At 54.1% G+C, this 16,048-nt stretch overlaps 1 protein-coding gene across 3 annotated transcripts in view; it reads left to right on the top strand.

Moving 5' to 3' along the window:
* PRKG1 (protein kinase cGMP-dependent 1) overlaps positions 1–16,048 on the top strand; it is a 374,310-nt gene that overhangs the window by 13,374 nt on the left and 344,888 nt on the right. The window contains exon 1 of one of the 3 annotated variants that reach the window (XM_048311090.1): positions 13,949–14,307. The exons of 1 other annotated variant lie outside the window; for it this stretch is intronic. In XM_048311090.1, coding sequence (XP_048167047.1) covers positions 13,997–14,307 — 311 coding nt within the window. In that variant the 5' untranslated portion in view covers positions 13,949–13,996. Of the gene's footprint in view, positions 1–13,948; positions 14,308–15,063; positions 15,238–16,048 lie in introns of those variants that run through there. One more of the 3 variants, XM_048311092.1, reaches the window with a different exon arrangement.

The following is a 16,048-nucleotide window of genomic DNA, read 5'->3' as shown; positions in this document are numbered from 1 at the left end:
AAAGTCCCAGGAAAACAAAAGTTCAACTTTCTGTCTCTCTCCAGAGAAAGAAAAAGGAGCTGAAAAACTGGCTGAAAGCAAGCAGGCTGCTTCCCCACCCTCACTCTGCAGAAGCAGACAGGTTTTATCTCTGTGTTCTCAGAACATGAAAACAAACTCCTTTGAAGAAGTACACTTTTCTCTCTCCCCTCTCAGGCTCAGTTTAAAGGCACAGAAAAGCACGTATACTAATTTCTGGGCATAGTGCAGCGATAGGGAATACAACATCAAGTCACCCCAATACAGTAAAAGAACTGTCAAACCTGGGCTGTTTCTCCTGGGGTTTTTTTTGCACAGCCAGCCTCTCCCTCATTTTTCAGTTCAGAAGAGCTTGGCAAAGAAGTGGTGCAAGAAAAGGAACGGTTTGGTACCATCTGGGAGAACTGGGACTGGACAGAGCATTAATGTAAATCCAGTGTAAAGCTGAGCTGAGGATGGGTTTTATGCCACCTCCCTCCTGGCCTTGGCTTCTGGGAGGGAAAGGAGATCTGGGAGAAAAGTGCAGCTTTAACACTTGGATTATTTCAGCTTTACCTTCCACGTGGCTGGAAATGTTTGATGCTTAAGGCAGCGACAGACCCACGCCTTGGGGTAAAACTCTGACAGAATGCAGGGCACAACCCTCGGCCTAATGCTGGGAAGTGCTTAAAAAAAGCTCCCAAAACCTGATGGCCTCAGTTGCCAGGGAGTAGAGGGAGGGAAAAGCTGCGGGGCTGCACAGCCCCCCGGCTTTCCTGGGAATGAAACAACGCTTTCAGTTCTGCCTCCCCACCCTCTGCCCTCGTAAAAGGCCTCACAGAGCAGAGATTTTTAAGCAGAAGGTTTGAATAAAGGCTGTACGTGGCAGTGGTGCCCTGTGGGTAACCACAGCACCCTCAGGAGCTGCGGATGGAGCCGGAGGTGGCCCTGGCCCGGCGGCACCGGTGGAGGCTGAAAGGCCGTGCTGTTCCTGCTACGGGATTTTTATCGGTGAAATCCCGGGAAGAATTCCTGGGGGGAGCTGCCAAACCCCCAAAGCCAGCGGGGAGCTGGGGAGAAGCATCTGCTGTGTGCTGGCACGCAGGGTTTGGCCGTGGAAAATACCTTGGCACAGCTCTTTGGGACTGGGGGGGACATGGGGTGGCTGCGCTGGCAGCGGAGACCCCGAAGGGGGAAGATTTGGGGATAAACACACTTGGACAGGAAAAAACTGGGTGGTTTGGGGGTTTTAGAGCATAGATCTGCTCAGCTAGGGTGTTTGGGGGTGGTTTGGGGATTTAGAGCACAGATCTGCTCAGCCGGGGTGGTTTGGGGGTGGTTTGGGGGTTTTAGAGCACAGATCTGCTCAGCCGGGGTGGTTTGGGGGTGGTTTGGGGGTTTTAGAGCACAGATCTGCTCAGCCGGGGTGGTTTGGGGTTTTTAGAGCGCAGATCTGCTCAGCTAGGGTGGTTTGGGGGTTTTAGAGCACAGATCTGTTCAGCTGGGGTGGTGATGGGCACCGGAGGTGGCAGTGCTGACCTGGAGCTGCAGGTGGAGATGGGGGTGAGCCACTCCTTTCCCAGGGATTTTGAGCACCTGGATGTTTGTCCTTGTTCAAAACAGGTGCCTCACTTTTCATATGGATTTACCCATCTTCCAGTTCTTGTAAAGCCTTTTGCTGCCCCTCCAAAAATGCCACTTAATACTGAGCATTTAATCAACATTATAGTGTCGATACAATGCAAAATCAGATTCTTATTCTACTTTTTTTCTCATGAGCCCCTTCTGCCCTTGACAAAGACCAGCTCCTGGGTATTTATTTCCCTTCTTCAGCACCATCTCCAGCTGCATCCTTTGCCACAGGGGGATTTTAGCACTCTGAAAAAGCAGTCCAGCTTCAGCCATCAGGAGTTACAGCTCCTTCTTGGCTGTCTCTTGTCCTTCGAGTTCCTTGAGGCCAAACTTCACCCTCTGGGTTTGTGTGGGGCCATTTCTTCACCGAGGCCCCACCAAAGCAGAGGGAGGAGGTGGAGAGGCTCTTCCCAGCAGGAGGAGAGCTCCAGCCTGGCTTTCCTGGCAGCCTGCAGGTGGGGTGGGCACAGGTAACACCCCCGTTGTTTGGAGGTCCTGATGCCCATTTTAGGGCTGTAGGGTCCTTCCCTGCGGAAAGCCAGTGCTCTGATTGCCAGGAGCGCTAATCACGGCCGAGGTTATAGGGGAGAAATGTCTGAGTTGCACTGTTGTCCCTTCCAACACATTCCATCAGGCAGCCCAAAGGAAAAGCTGATTTCTACCCCCACATTCCTTTGATGTCACTGGCCTCCCCTAAAAACCAGATGCTGCACGTGGGGAGATGTAAACCACGACATTTTCGGTGGCTAAATGCAAGCCCTTCCCCTTTTCCCTGCTGTGATCCCTGGCATAAAGCGGGGCTGGGCCTGGTGGGGCAGGGCTTGGCTTTGCCTGCCAGGTCCAGTCAGTGGCACTGAGTGCCAGCAACTCCTTTGAAAGAGCTACAGCCCGTAAATAATTAATACCTGCTGAATTATTCAGCCTGGGAGTGCAGCAGATGAATGCAGGGAGCTGACCAGGCAAAGAATGAGTAATTATGTTAATTAACCCGTGCAGCTCACTGGAGGTGCAATTAAGTTCATCCTTCCGGCTGCTGTGATTTTTTAGGAACAGAAATGAGATAAAAACGGAGTAAACTAAAGCTGCAGTTAGAAAAGAAGGGTTAAACCGTGTGGCTTGAACGATCAGCAGATGAGCTGTGCTCTAATTCAGGTGGATTTATGTTCCAACAGCCTTCCTTCAGTTCCTTGCCTTAAGGGGGGCAACAGGTACATTTTTTAAAGCTTTAATCACTGCTCTCTTCAAGAGCTTGAAGATGTTTCTGCAGATTTAGTAGTGTGATGTGCCAGTCTCTGCTTTTTATTTTCTGTGTGTTGCTGAAGAGGCAGAAAAATTAAAAAAAAAAAAAGAAAAAGATATTAAAACCCCATTAGCATCACGAAATGAGTCCTAATAACGCTCTACAAATTGAAAGCTCAATTTTGCAAACACATCACTTGGCATTCGGTGGCCAGCAAAACCTGAGTTCATGTTAAAAGGCTTTTCTGGTGAAAGGAAAAAAAGAATTTAGGAGTTACAAGTGGAAAACATTCCCAGTATTTCCCCCTGCTCTCGTATTGTTCGTAAGCATTGCTTTGCACTGGGAAGGATTGGATTGGGTCAACGAGAGAGAAGTTTAAGGAATGCCTGAGATTTTTCCCAAGCTCCCATGGGAAGGATCTGCTCTGAGCCTTGCCTCTCATCAAGGAATTACGCAGGTGAGGTGAATTCTCAACTGATGATCTCAAAACCTACTCCAGCTGTGAGCGTTTTGGTGAAACCTTTAAACAGGAGAAGTGAGGGTGGTAAAATCCATGGTTTCCTCTCCTTTTGGAAGAGCAGAGGTGGTAGAATTTGACTAATCCATGAGGTGCATTTTGGATTCAGGGTTCTCACCTCCTGGTAGGGATTTTGTGCCACTAAAGAATGGGGTACTGGGCGGTTTCACCTGAGGACTGATTTATGTTCCTGAATCACTTCATCTGCTTGGGTTTGATTTGCCTTTTAAAAGCTTCATTTACCCCCTATCCTGAGCATCCCCTACAAAAATATAGAGAAGCTTGAGGCATAGTAAACTTATTTACTTAAATCCCCTTCCTAGTGGGGCTCCTGAATTGATTCTTCTCCCATAATTTACTCCTCTGTGCTCCGCACTTGCTGTTCTGCTGCCCAATCAATACCAATTCTGTCTGGAAATTGCATTCATGGTTTTTAAAATTGGAGGTTTTCTTGCAAAGCTTGACTTTATCTGTAGATCTGAGCAGTTTGGGAAGTTGGGGTTTGTTGTGGGTTTTTGGGGAGGTGATAGATTAACTGCAGTTGCAGTGATATATTTGTGGTATTAGTGTGAGCTGTTTAAATTTAATTGACTTTTCTGGGAGTTTACAAGGGGATATAAATGGAGAGTAAAAAGAGCCAGACTCCTGAAAATGGAATAATTTAAAATGCAGAGAAATGAGACAAAACGTTCTGCATGTAGACAAAACAAAGCCCATTCATTTTTCAGTATGGTCATTAATACCAAAAAAAAAAAAAGAGACATGTTTGGGTCTGTGTGGCTTGCATGTTGTGTACACACTCAGAGTGGTTGGGAGTTGAGCCAGGAGCTGGTGCAAATCGATGCTTTAATGTCCATTACTGCATCAAAGCATCGATTCAAACTTGAAACACATCAGTCTTTCGCATCTCTTTAAGGGGGAGCTCGGTCAGGAATGGTAAAGGGAACCCACCCAAAATGTGGGGTCTGCAGGCAGTGCTGTTAGAGCTCTGAAATAATTTGGTTATTGGGCAAACTGAGCATTAAGCAGAAGAAGGCCGTGAGTCTGATTGCTGTAAGAGACCTGCAGACAGTGCTGTGGCTTCATAAATGCCCATTTTTATATAAACAAGCCCCTTAAGGTGCCACGTGTTGGCTTTTTGGGGAGTTGTGGTCGGTAACTCGAGCAAACCTTGTGCTTAAAAAGTTGTGGTGGCGCCTTGCCGAGAGAAACAGAATAAATTAATGTATGAGCTTGAGCAATATCGTTGCAAATTCTTTTAGTGCGTGAATATTTCTGGTTTTGGATGTTTCGGGGTGATTTTTGCCGGGTAGTTTCTCTGTTCCCTCGGGGTTTGGTGGTGGTGGTGTCGCTTGCCCCGAGTGTTTGGTGCGCGGCTGCAGCTCGAGCAGGGCGGCAGAGGGCGGCCTTGCTCCTTGTGCTGCTGCTCCCTCCTCCCGGGAGAAACGGGGATGAAGAGCCGGGAAAAGGGGAGAGCGCGGCGAGCGCTGTGCCGGAGCTGCGGGCCGTGTAAGGGAGCGGAGCAGGCGAGCACCCGCTGGGGAGGTGGCCCGGGAGCCGCGTCATGCCCAAAACATCACTGCAAGCTCTGCCTGTGCTGATAGCCCTGGCTCGGAAGCGAAAAGGCAAACAGCGGGCGCAGAGCAAGAATGAAGCGATTTTTGTGCGTGTGGAAAGGAGCAGGGGGTGGTTTGGAAGCGGGCTGGGAGTTGGCGCTCCCGCTCCAGCGCGCAGGAGCCTGGAACGCGTTCCCCTCCTGCCGCACAGTGCGGGGTTTGTGCCTTGAACCGATATTGAGCCTTCCTGTTGTGCCACGAGGCCCTTCCACAGCATGCTGGGTGCTCTCAGGATGGGCTTGGACACCGGGATTTGTGTGCTGGGATTGCACAAACTCGGGAAGGGGGAAATGGCCCCGTTGCCTGGGCCAGGCTGCTCAGGGAAAGGCGAGGAGATAAAGCTGCAACGCAAACAGTTCTCGCAGAGAAATCACCTGGGCCCAGCACAGGGAGGGCCTGGAGCTGCTGGAGAGAGTCCAGAGGAGGCTCCAGGATGAGCAGGGGGATGGAGCAGCTCTGCTGGGAGGAAAGGCTGGGAGAGCTGGGATTGTTCAGCCTGGAGAGGAGAAGCTCCCAGGTGACCTCACTGTGGCCTTGCAGTGCCTTAAGGGGCTACAGGAAACATGGAGAGAGACTCTTGACAAGGGCTGGAGGGACAGGACACAGGGAATGGCTTCCCAGTGCCAGAGGGCAGGGCTGGATGGGATATTGGGCAGGAATTGTTCCCTGGGAGGGTGGGCAGGCCCTGGCACAGGGTGCCCAGAGCAGCTGGGGCTGCCCCTGGATCCCTGGCAGTGCCCAAGGCCAGGCTGGACATTGGGGCTTGGAGCAGCCTGGGACAGTGGGAGGTGTCCCTGCCCATGGCAGGGGGTGGGATGGGATGAGCTTTAAGCTCCCTTCCCACCCAAACCCAGTCTGTGATTATATAGCAGGTCAATACCAGCTTAGAAATTTTTCTTTCCTGACCACAGAGAAGCAGGCCCAAAACACACTTTGCCCTTGCAGCAGCATCACTTCCAAGGGATTTTTCCCTTTAGGTTTGAGGAAGCTCCCAGTAGCTGGTATCACAATTCCCCAGAAGTGATAACTCTGCTGTTTTCCACCCAAACCAAAGATCGGGAGTGGGTGGGGACGAGGAGCTGGGGCAAACCTTCCCGAGGTGTTTGTGGTGGGGAAGATGTGCACAGGTGAACCTTCCTGGCATGTTTGAATATTCTGCCATGGAGGGGGGTTAAGTTAGAGGAAAAGCAGCTGGGAGTGGAACTGGGGTGAGGAGATGGAGCAGTGCTGGCAGTACCAGCCAGGAGGGAGCCCTGCAGCCCAGCTGGGGCTTTGGCTGCTGATCTGCAGCAGAAATTGAAGAAGGGTGAGGATGAAAGCGCTGCCCGTCCCCTGACTCACCCAGGGCACTCAGCTGAGAAATGTTGGCGGTGCTGAGGAAATCAGGCGAGTGCTGGTCTCTAATGCTCTGATGAGTAGAGCAATCAGTTCCTGCAAACACTGACAGAGAAAATGGTGAATATAAACATTTTACACACTCAGAGAGACCAACTTGATGGAGTTCCCCCAAGCATAAATAAGAAATCGCTGTTGAAGCCAGTGGAGCGCTGTAAAACCTTTGTGAAGCCTGATGTGAGCCCCTGTTTGCAGATTGTGCCTGGATGATTCATGGATATTTCCTTGGTACTGTAACAAACCAGCTCCTCTGTGGGGTGCAGCCATTGATTCTGAGCCTTAAATGATCACAGGGCTGAGCTCCTGAGGACAGAGCTTTTTGGGAAATGTGCTCTGACAGAAAGGGTTTGGCATTGCTGGAATGGTGGCCACAAACACCTGTAGCTCCCTAAATGGAAGTCTGGTGCTCCAGTGGAATATTTGCAGTTGCTCAAGACATGCAAATGTCAAAGACTTCAGGACGAATTCTGGCACAAATCTGTTTTTAAAAAGGAAGGCATCTCTCAGTGCAACTTAAAGAAACACCAGCCTGTTCTCCAGACATGCAAACCCCAGATTTAAAACCTGTGGTTTGTGTTTATTATTATAAATACCTGAAACAGCCAAATAATCATTTTTAATAAGCACAGGAATGAATCTGATTATATAAAGAGACAGGGCACTTGTTCTCAATGCATCATGAAATAATGGTAACACACTGGTTATTCTCATATCGGGGGGGAGCAGAATTTGTGTTTATTTCTAATCCAATTTCAAATATAAATGAATTGTTTTGAAGGCTGGATAAATCAACCCAACAGACCAAGGCAATTATGGGAGGTGAGTGGTGCATTACTGATGAGGAGAGATAAGAAACACTGCGGGGTCTGACAGGGTGAGGAGAGGGAGCACCCAGAATTGCAAATGCCCGGGGCTGCTGAGAGGTTCGTCACTGTGGGACCCCTGAAGTGGAGGAATGGCATCAGACAGCCTCGGAATGAGGCTGGAGAAACGAGCTGCTATCAATTAATATAATTTGGGGGGGGTGGAAAGGAGCCTCTTGCTGTTCTCACCTTCCTGAGGGTTTTGCTTTCCACCTCTTGCAGCCAGAGCACCGTGACTAAAACAATCAGCGAGGTGCAGAAGGCAGTGCAGGCCAGAGAGGGGAACAGCTGAAACTGAGGAGTTCAGCTGTGCTTGTGTCGTGGTTTCAAAGGAAACAGTGAAGGATTGCAGCTGTCTCGTGGAACAAATCTCACTTTTGGTGAGCCCAAGTTTTTCCCAGCATCTGACAAGGACCAGTGCTCTGGGAGAGCTGGGATTGTTCAGCCTGGAGAGGAGAAGCTTTGGGGTGACCTCACTGTGGCCTTGCAGGGCCTGAAGGAGCTACAGGAAACATGGAGAGAGACTCTCGACAAGGGCTGGAGGGCCAGGACACAGGGAATGGCTTCCCAGTGCCAGAGGGCAGGGCTGGATGGGATCTTGGGAAGGAATTGTTCCCTGGGAGGGTGGGCAGGCCCTGGCACAGGGTGCCCAGAGCAGCTGGGGCTGCCCCTGGATCCCTGGCAGTGTCCAAGGCCAGGCTGGACATTGGGGCTTGGAGCAGCCTGGGACAGTGGGAGGTGTCCCTGCCCATGGCAGGGAGTAAAATGAGCTGAGCTTTAAGCTCCCTTCCCACCCGAACCATTCTGGGATTCCAGGGGTACCCTGGGAGCTGTTGCTTGCTGGAGTCCCACATAAAGACAAGCCAAGGGGTGATTTCACATGGAGAAAGTGTAGGACAGATGCAATCCAGGGAGGAATGTGTGGGGGGCAGGGAAGGGGACAGGGTCACTGAGCACGAGCTGTCCCCAGCAGTCCAGCTCTGGCTGATGAGAAGTGGAAGGAAGCTGGCCTGGCCATCCCAGCCATCCATCCCCTGTGGAAATCAGACCCAGCATGTGGCTCCCACCTTCCTTCAACTGTTCCAGCTTCCCCCAGTCCCACAGAGATGTGTGTGGGAGCAGAATGAACCTGTTTTCCCAGCAACATCAACACAGTTGATGTTTTTTACAGACTTCACCTCTGTTGCATCCTGGATCTCACGGCCCCACAACTCAATCTGCTTCCTTACATCTCGTTTAATTGGTCCCTGGGTTCATTTGCTGGTTGCTTAATGGCTGAAAGCAAAAGGAAAACTGCATTTCCAGGGCCTGTGTTGTCTAAATGCTGCTTTTGCTCTACACTGGCAGTGCCCTGGGACTGCAAGAGAAGCAGGGCATGGGCAGTGTTTAATTGTGGTAACTGCAGAGAGCGCCGAGTGTTTATTTTGGCAGCATGCAGAACAAGTTTCTGCTTAGTCTGAGCCTAAGGAGGCTTCCCAAGGCAGATGAATTGTTTTGAAGCCATTTCTGGCTTAATCCAGCCCAGAGGAAGAAGTGTTTAAACTCTGCCTGTGTCTGATCTTGCTGGGCAGTCCAGCCTTTTCTGGAAAGTGGGAGAAATAAACTGGCTACTTGAGGTGTGTCTGGACAGGAGGGATCGGGATCGCGGCGCTGGTTCCCGCAGCAGGGATCGGGATCGTGCGTTTGGTCCTTCCTGGAGAAAGCCTGGCCCCAAGGGTGTCATTTAGGCTGAGGATGTGGGAAGTGCTCCCAGGAGTCTCACAGCATTCCCTTAACTCTGAAGGGCTGTGGAGATCCACAGCCACCACGTGCCCCCAGCTGGTGGGGTGAGCTGCTGAAAATCCAACTTTCCATGTGATCATGGGAGAAAAAAACTCCTGCTTTTTTGGAGGGCAGAGCTTTCTGCAGATGTGTGGGCAGGGATGGTGGGAATAGGGTCTTGTTAGTGGCGAGAAGAAGTCAGAGGGATGGTTGTGGTTGCTCTGATGGAAGGAACAAGCTTTGAAGGGCTTGTTGAACTTCTGGCTATTGAGAAGGATTTTTTGGGTGCCATTTTTCTGTAGAACTCTCAGTGAGATGAGTGACACTCGTGTTGTTCCAGCTCTGCAGCCCAGCCAGCAGGAAGCACAGCCCAGGCTTTGCTCCAGCCTGGAAAAACAATGAGGGGAGGGGGATCTATCACCTTGTAGTGACAGGAGGTGCTTTGTGCCTCTCTTCTTCCCAGGCAAAGAGCCCACGAAGGAGAATTTAAAACTTCAGTGTGATGTGGCACGTGCTGGAAACCACTGTGTTACCTGCAGAATCCTCTGCTATTCCACGCTCCCAATGTCTCCTCCTTCGGCTTTGCATGGCACGAACATTCATTTTTGTGTTCTGCGTGTCCCTAATGTGATATAAAAAGCTAAATGCATTACAACTGCAGAACAGCACATTGTTATTTTTTCCTTCGGCTTCTTCTGCAGCGAGTAATTTTTTGTTCCATTAATAAGCCTCGTGGTGTTTTTCTTTCCCTTCTCATGCACTCTAGCCCAGATTCATCCTGGGAGCGTTTCCTAGGCAGGCTGAAATGGCTGTGCAATCTTCACACTTCTCAGTGTTTCTTACTGAGCCTGGAAAGAACCGATGCACTAAAGGAAAATCATCAGGATAATCCAATTTAGATGTTGATTTGACTTCCAGCACGCAGGGATCAATGGGGTTTAAATGACAGTGCTCAGAGCTGGATATCTCCATCCCTTTGAGGGGAGGAACAAATGGCTTTCAGTTCTGTCTTAGAGGCTCTGGAAAGGACCAAAATAGGGAGGAGGAACATCCAGTGTCATGAGAAAATAGGTCTTGTTTTCCTGGGGAAGAGAGGCTGAAGCACTCCTCAGATATTGTCAGTTCCTGCTCTTTGGTCCTGGCGAGGCTGCTTTGACACAGTAATTTCAGCTTCATCCCCATCCCTGGGGGCTGATTGAGTTCCCAGCTGCCCCCTGTAAATCTGTAGGGCCTGTGGCCCTGGAAGGAGCTGCCAGAGGCGCTTTGGGGCAAAAGGAATGGCCAGCTGTGCCCTAGGAAGGAGTCAGGTGTGCCCATGTTTCAGTAGATGGCACTCCTTGCTCTGCCTCGGGGACTGCCGTGGATTTTGGGGATGTGCTGGAATAGCAGGTGGCATCCCATGGGGAAGGTGTGCTGGCCCTCAGGTGTGACTGCACCTCGAGTTGGTTACAAGGTGATTCTTGCAAGGGTTCAGCTGCTGTGCCACCTTCCTCGAAATTTTCCTGTATTTTTGTCATTCCTTCTCATCATAAAGGTGTTACTGTGGCTGTGCGGGTAGGGAAGAGATTTGGGTGTGTGCCAGTGGTGGGCAGAGCCCTGCAGGTCACACACCTTCCCAAACCTGCACAAAGCCCCCACCAGCAGGATAATCCATCACAAAATCCAGCCGGTTCAACTTTCTGCCACGGGCTGATCTGCTCCTGCAGATATTTTGGGAAAGAAGGTGTGGATTAGGCAGGGAAGAAACACCACATCCAGGAGGAGGAAAATGTTTATGTATGTGGTCAGTGATGCACGTCCAGCCTCTCTGTCTGTGCTGTCCTGGCCGGCTGGAGCAAGGTGACATTTGCCCGTCAGGGATCCTGCTGGCTCCCTGAGCCTTGTCTCGGGAATCCGGGGAGGTGTTTGCAGGATAGACAGTGCTCAAATACGGTTTCAGCTTGGAAAATGGCAGCTGAGTGGGTGCATTTGGTGACAGATGATCCCTGAAAAGGTTCAGAAGCAGAAGCTATTAAAACCCCGGAGCTGTGCAGAGAGGAAATATTGTGAGTAGAGGAGAGGAGAAACATCCCTGCTCTGTGTGATTCCCACCAGCCAGCCCTGGCGTGCCGTGCTTTGGGGCAGATGTCTGCAGATGCTCTTTTTTTGGCTTCCCACTCGACATCCAGGCACACTCTGGCAGTGGAGGGAGCAGGAAAAGGCTTTGGAAAGTTCATAGCCAAAGGTTTCCTTAAGCTGTGAGCAGCTTCACCCCGTCTTCCCGACACCAAGCCAGTTGGTGCATTCCTGCCATTCTTCTCCCTAAAGCTGTTTCTTTCCATTCCCTGGATCAAGCAGACAAAGCAGCTGCTCTCTCGAGCCTGAGATTTATTTATTTATTTATTTTACTGGGAGCTTTAAGTTGAAAGGAATGGGATCATAGGATTTATTTTTATTGGAGCGGGGCAGTACTCTGGGATCCCCGAGATCACACCCCAGGCTCTGTGCTCGCCTCATGGTTTCTTTGAGGGAGCAGGGAATTGCCAGAAATAGGCAACTACTGGCTGCCTTCCCATGGCAGAGCTCTGCTGTGGGGTTGTGAGGCCCTTTGGGCTGCTTTGGCTTCATCTGTAAACCAGGGAACACCAGCCTTGGACGTGACAGCTGCTGGTTATGGTCCCAAATCTAAACCTGTGCCATAAAAATCTCCCTCCAGACCCCAAGGGTCTAATGAAAATCTGTTTCCCACCTGGAAATAAGTATATATTTGAGATACACTCAGCTCAATTCCTTGACAGCTTTATGTGCTATAATTTCTCCTGGTTTTCTGAGGATCCTTTCTGTTCTGGGGCACTGTTTTCTCAGTCCCAGGCTGTGTCCCTCTCGTAGAAACAAAGTAATGTTATTTTACTGCCTGTCACCGAGAAATTATCCACCAGATTCCCCCCAGGGCTGCGGTTCTTTTGAAACCTGGTGGGCTTCAGGTAACTGTATCACCTCTCCCTCCTGCAGACTTCACTTCTGCAGGGAGGAAAGCAATAAAACTTGAAGCGTATCGGCTGAAGGCTGTTAAAATATTTTATGTATCGCTGATTCCTAGTTTGTAGGCAGCAGGAATGCATCTGCTTAATGCCTGTTGTCTTTAAAATGGAAATGTTCAGCAGATACTTGGTGCTTTTGTTCCCAATGCGTTATGTGAGATGGAAGCAGAGAGAACAGACAGTTACAAGTGCTGTCTGGGCTTAGACCTGTGGAAACAACTGGGGGACTTTTGCCTGGCACAAATGGATCAAGGGGGGACTGAAAACTGAAGTGTTTTGCATAACCCAAGTTTTTTTCCCCCCCTTTTTCATGTGCATCTTGAGAAATTAAGGATCATGTGCATGAAAAAGCTGCGAAGCCTTATGCCTGTGAGCAGAGGCCAGGCCCTTTCCAACAGCAGCGTGGAGCAGGGAGCAGTTCTGATTCCTCATCCGTTCACTTTTCTAAATTTATTTTATAAAGACCAGCTGCAGGTCGAAAGCTGGAGCCTTGGACTCGGGCAAGTGCCGGTGTGTAACAGGGAAAAAAATAAAAGGGCAAACCCAAAGGAGCTCAACCCCATAATCCTTATGGCATTCCCAGCTCGTGCCTGGCATGTGAGGTCTAGACACAAACACGTAGGTGCCACCCACCTCCAGAAAACATATTCAGGGCTGCAGCCTCCTCCTCCCCAAATCAAACTCCCCAAGAGGGAACAGAAACAGCTGGCAAAAACCTTGGAGCACGAAACTATGCCGGTGCCCTGGCGCTGAGGAAGCTTTTGTGGGGTTCCTGCATCCAGCTGGGCTCTGGGCCCTTCATCCCAGCTCCTCCAGGCTGGGTGATTTTATCAGGAGCCCCCAAACCAGCTCAGATCCCCCTGTTTCTTCCCCAGAGAGCCAAGGCTGGGGCTGTGCTGTCAGGGCGAGCATCGCTGGCCCTTCAGCGCCTGGCAAAGGGAAGAACCCAGAATCATTTGGCACCGAGGGCTCGGCCGCTGTGGCTCATTGATTTGATTTTGTTATTTCTGTGCTGCAGCCCCGTGGGCTGTATGGCAGAGGTAGGGCCACACAGAAACCCCGAGTGCACGAAGGAAAACCCTGCACTCCGGGAAAGTCCGATCGGCTTTGGTATGGCAGAAACTTGTGCTTGCATGTGAGTATTTGGGGCAGGCAGAAAATCTCCCAGGTCTTAAGTGAGGGGGTTTTTTTTAGTGCTCTGAAAGCCAGATGCCCTGCCTCCAGGCTTCTCCAGTGCAGGCAGACTTGACCGATATTCCCATGAAAATCCGGGTTTTTGGAGCCTGGAGCTTGCTGAGACTTGAGGAGGAGCCATGCCAGGCGCTGGCTTGTGCTTCCAGTCAGGGAAGACAACAAAAATCGTCTCTTTAAAAGCAAAGTAAAGGGGGGATAAGTTCTTTAAGAAGAAGTGGCACCTTGAGTGGAGCAGGGGAGGGAGGGAGGGAGGGGAGCGCGGCCGCGCCGGCAGCGGGACGGGAGGGCAGGTCCGCGGCTCGGACCTGTGTGCTGGCCTCCAGCAGAAGGCCGGGAGGGCAGGCACCGGGAGCTGCTCCCGGCCGGTCCCCTCCCTCCTCGGCAGCCCGCGGGGCGTGGGCGGCGCGGGGCGCGGCGGGGCCGGCGGGAGGGAGCGGGGCGAGCATGTGCATCCTCCCCGCCGCCCCTGCCTCCCTCCCGCCGCCCGCCCGCCTCCTCTCCCTCCCGCTCGCCGCCGCGGGTGTGTGTGTGTGTGTCTCGGCTCCCTCGCCAGCCCGGCCTGACGCAGGCGGCTCCACATCGCCTCTGACAACACCCCGGCTCCGGAGCGCCGTGCCGGGGGTCCGGCTGCGGCGGCGGCCCCGCGGGGCCGGGCCGAGCCCAGAGGGGCGGCAGGGGCCGGGGTGTCCCGAGCGCGGGGAGGCGGCCTGGGGGGGGGAAAGTTGCCGGGAGCGGCGAGGGGCGAGCGCGGCAGCAGGACCATGGGCACTTTGCGGGATTTACAGTACGCGCTGCAGGAGAAGATCGAGGAGCTGCGGCAGCGGGATGCGCTCATCGACGAGCTGGAGCTGGAGTTGGACCAGAAGGACGAACTGATCCAGAAGCTGCAGAACGAGCTGGACAAGTACCGCTCGGTGATCCGGCCCGCCACGCAGCAGGCGCAGCAGCAGAGCGCTGGCACCTTGCAGGGCGAGCAGCGGACCAAGCGCCAGGCGATCTCGGCCGAGCCCACCGCCTTCGACATCCAGGATCTCAGCCACGTCACCCTCCCCTTCTACCCCAAGAGCCCGCAGTAAGCAGGGGGTCACCCCGCCGCTCAGCCTCCCCTCTCTCCCTCATCCCGCTCCATCCCCGGCCTCGCCGCTGCCCGCCGGGCAGGGACCGGAGCGGAGCCCGGAGCGCGGCATTCCCGCACCCCGCATCCTCCCCGGGCGGCCCCGCGGGGTGGGAAAGTTGCGAGCGCCGGGCTCGCGGGGCGGAAGAGCGGCAGGAGCGAGCGCTGAGGTGCCAGCAGAGGGGACCCGGGCGTCCCCCGTCCCGGCTCCGGGGACACCCGGCCGCCCCATCCCGCCGGGGGACGGGGACAGCGGCGGGCGCGGGGGGGACGCTGCTGCCGGCGGGTTGAACCGGATCGTGTCGTGGGCATGGGGGCTTTATCGCTGCGGGAGAAACCCGGTCTCTCTGGGACCCCGCAGGGAGACATTCCCAGCTAGGAAGCTTGGAGCCCGGCGGGATGGGGTGCCCGGCTCTCCGGGCGGCAGCTGGTGTTTTGGGGAGGGGGGTTTGGCAGTAGCAAGAGCTCATTGCAGTGTCCCGGTGCGCTGGAGGGTGTGCGGGGGGCAGGGAAAGTTGCGGGGATCCGCAGGTGCCGGCGCGCCGGGGGATGCGCTGCCCCGGTTTCACACCTGCCGCAGATTAGGGAAATTAGAGCGCCTTAATGGGGAAACGGAGCCCTCGCGGGAGCGAGATCTCTTTCCCTCACTCAGTGCCTTTTGCTGGCCAATAAATCGCCGTGCCTTTGGTTCAGCGCTCCTCATGGGATAAAAAAGGAGGAGGGAAGAAGTGATGAGCGGATGCTCGCCGCGCCGGGCAGCATGTGCGGGTACGGGGCGCGACCTCCCCGTCGACGGGCAAACCCGCCTCCCCCTCCGCGGCCGGCATCTTCCTCGTGGAATTATAACCGGCAGCGCTGGAGGATCCCCGGAGCCATCCCGGTAGCGGGGTGCGTGTGTGCCGGGCGGGCTCCGGGATGCGGGCTCCCTGCGGAGCCCCGCGGGGCACGGGGCGGGCGGCTCGGGGACGGTGCCCGGGCGGGGGAGGCGGGGGACGGGGCGTGCGGCTCGGGGACGGTGCTGGGCTCGGGGAGCCTGCCGGGGCGGCGGGACCGTGCCGGAGTGTCCCCTGAGGGAGCCTGCCGGGGCCGGCCGCGCTCCCCGCGCAGCCTCAGCCCTTCCTGCCGCCATGGCGGCGCCCCGCCGTCTCCAGGCAACTGCCCGCCCTCAGGGCGGCCGCCATGGCGGGACCCCGCGCTGGGCCGGGCCGGGCCGGGCCGCTGTGCCCCTCATGCCGCCCACCGCTTCCCATTCCCGCTCTCTCCCGCCGCTTCCACTCCCCCGTTCGCCTTCCCGCCCCCCATTCCCACCGCCACAGATATTTTGTCCTTTTAAGGCGCCTGGCCGCGCGGTGCAAAGGATGGCGGGGAGGGACGGCGGTGGCGCGGGAAGTGCCTCTGCACGGCCCCCAAAACGAACGAAACACCCCAAAAAGTGCGCGCCGGGCTCTGTCAGGACAGGGGAGACAGGGCCTGCTGAGGCCAGGCGGGCGGGCGGTCTGTGAAATCCCTGGGGTGTGTGGTAGACATCCAAGGTGGGATGAGGCATCCCACGGTGTTCACGTCCTTTGGGAAAGCAAAGCACCCGAACGCGTTGGTTTTCTTATCAGTGTCGTTGCCCCTCGGCGCCCTTGAAGTGCGAACGGAGCTCCCTGAGCTCCGGGAAGCGCCACAGGTTTCAGCAGAGCGAGCCTGGAGCCTC

This window comes from Corvus hawaiiensis, chromosome 8, assembly GCF_020740725.1.
Source record: "Corvus hawaiiensis isolate bCorHaw1 chromosome 8, bCorHaw1.pri.cur, whole genome shotgun sequence".
Classification (NCBI taxonomy): Eukaryota; Metazoa; Chordata; class Aves; order Passeriformes; family Corvidae; genus Corvus; species Corvus hawaiiensis.
Note: the sequence above shows the minus strand (reverse complement) of the source record. Positions and strands in the feature narration are given on the sequence as shown.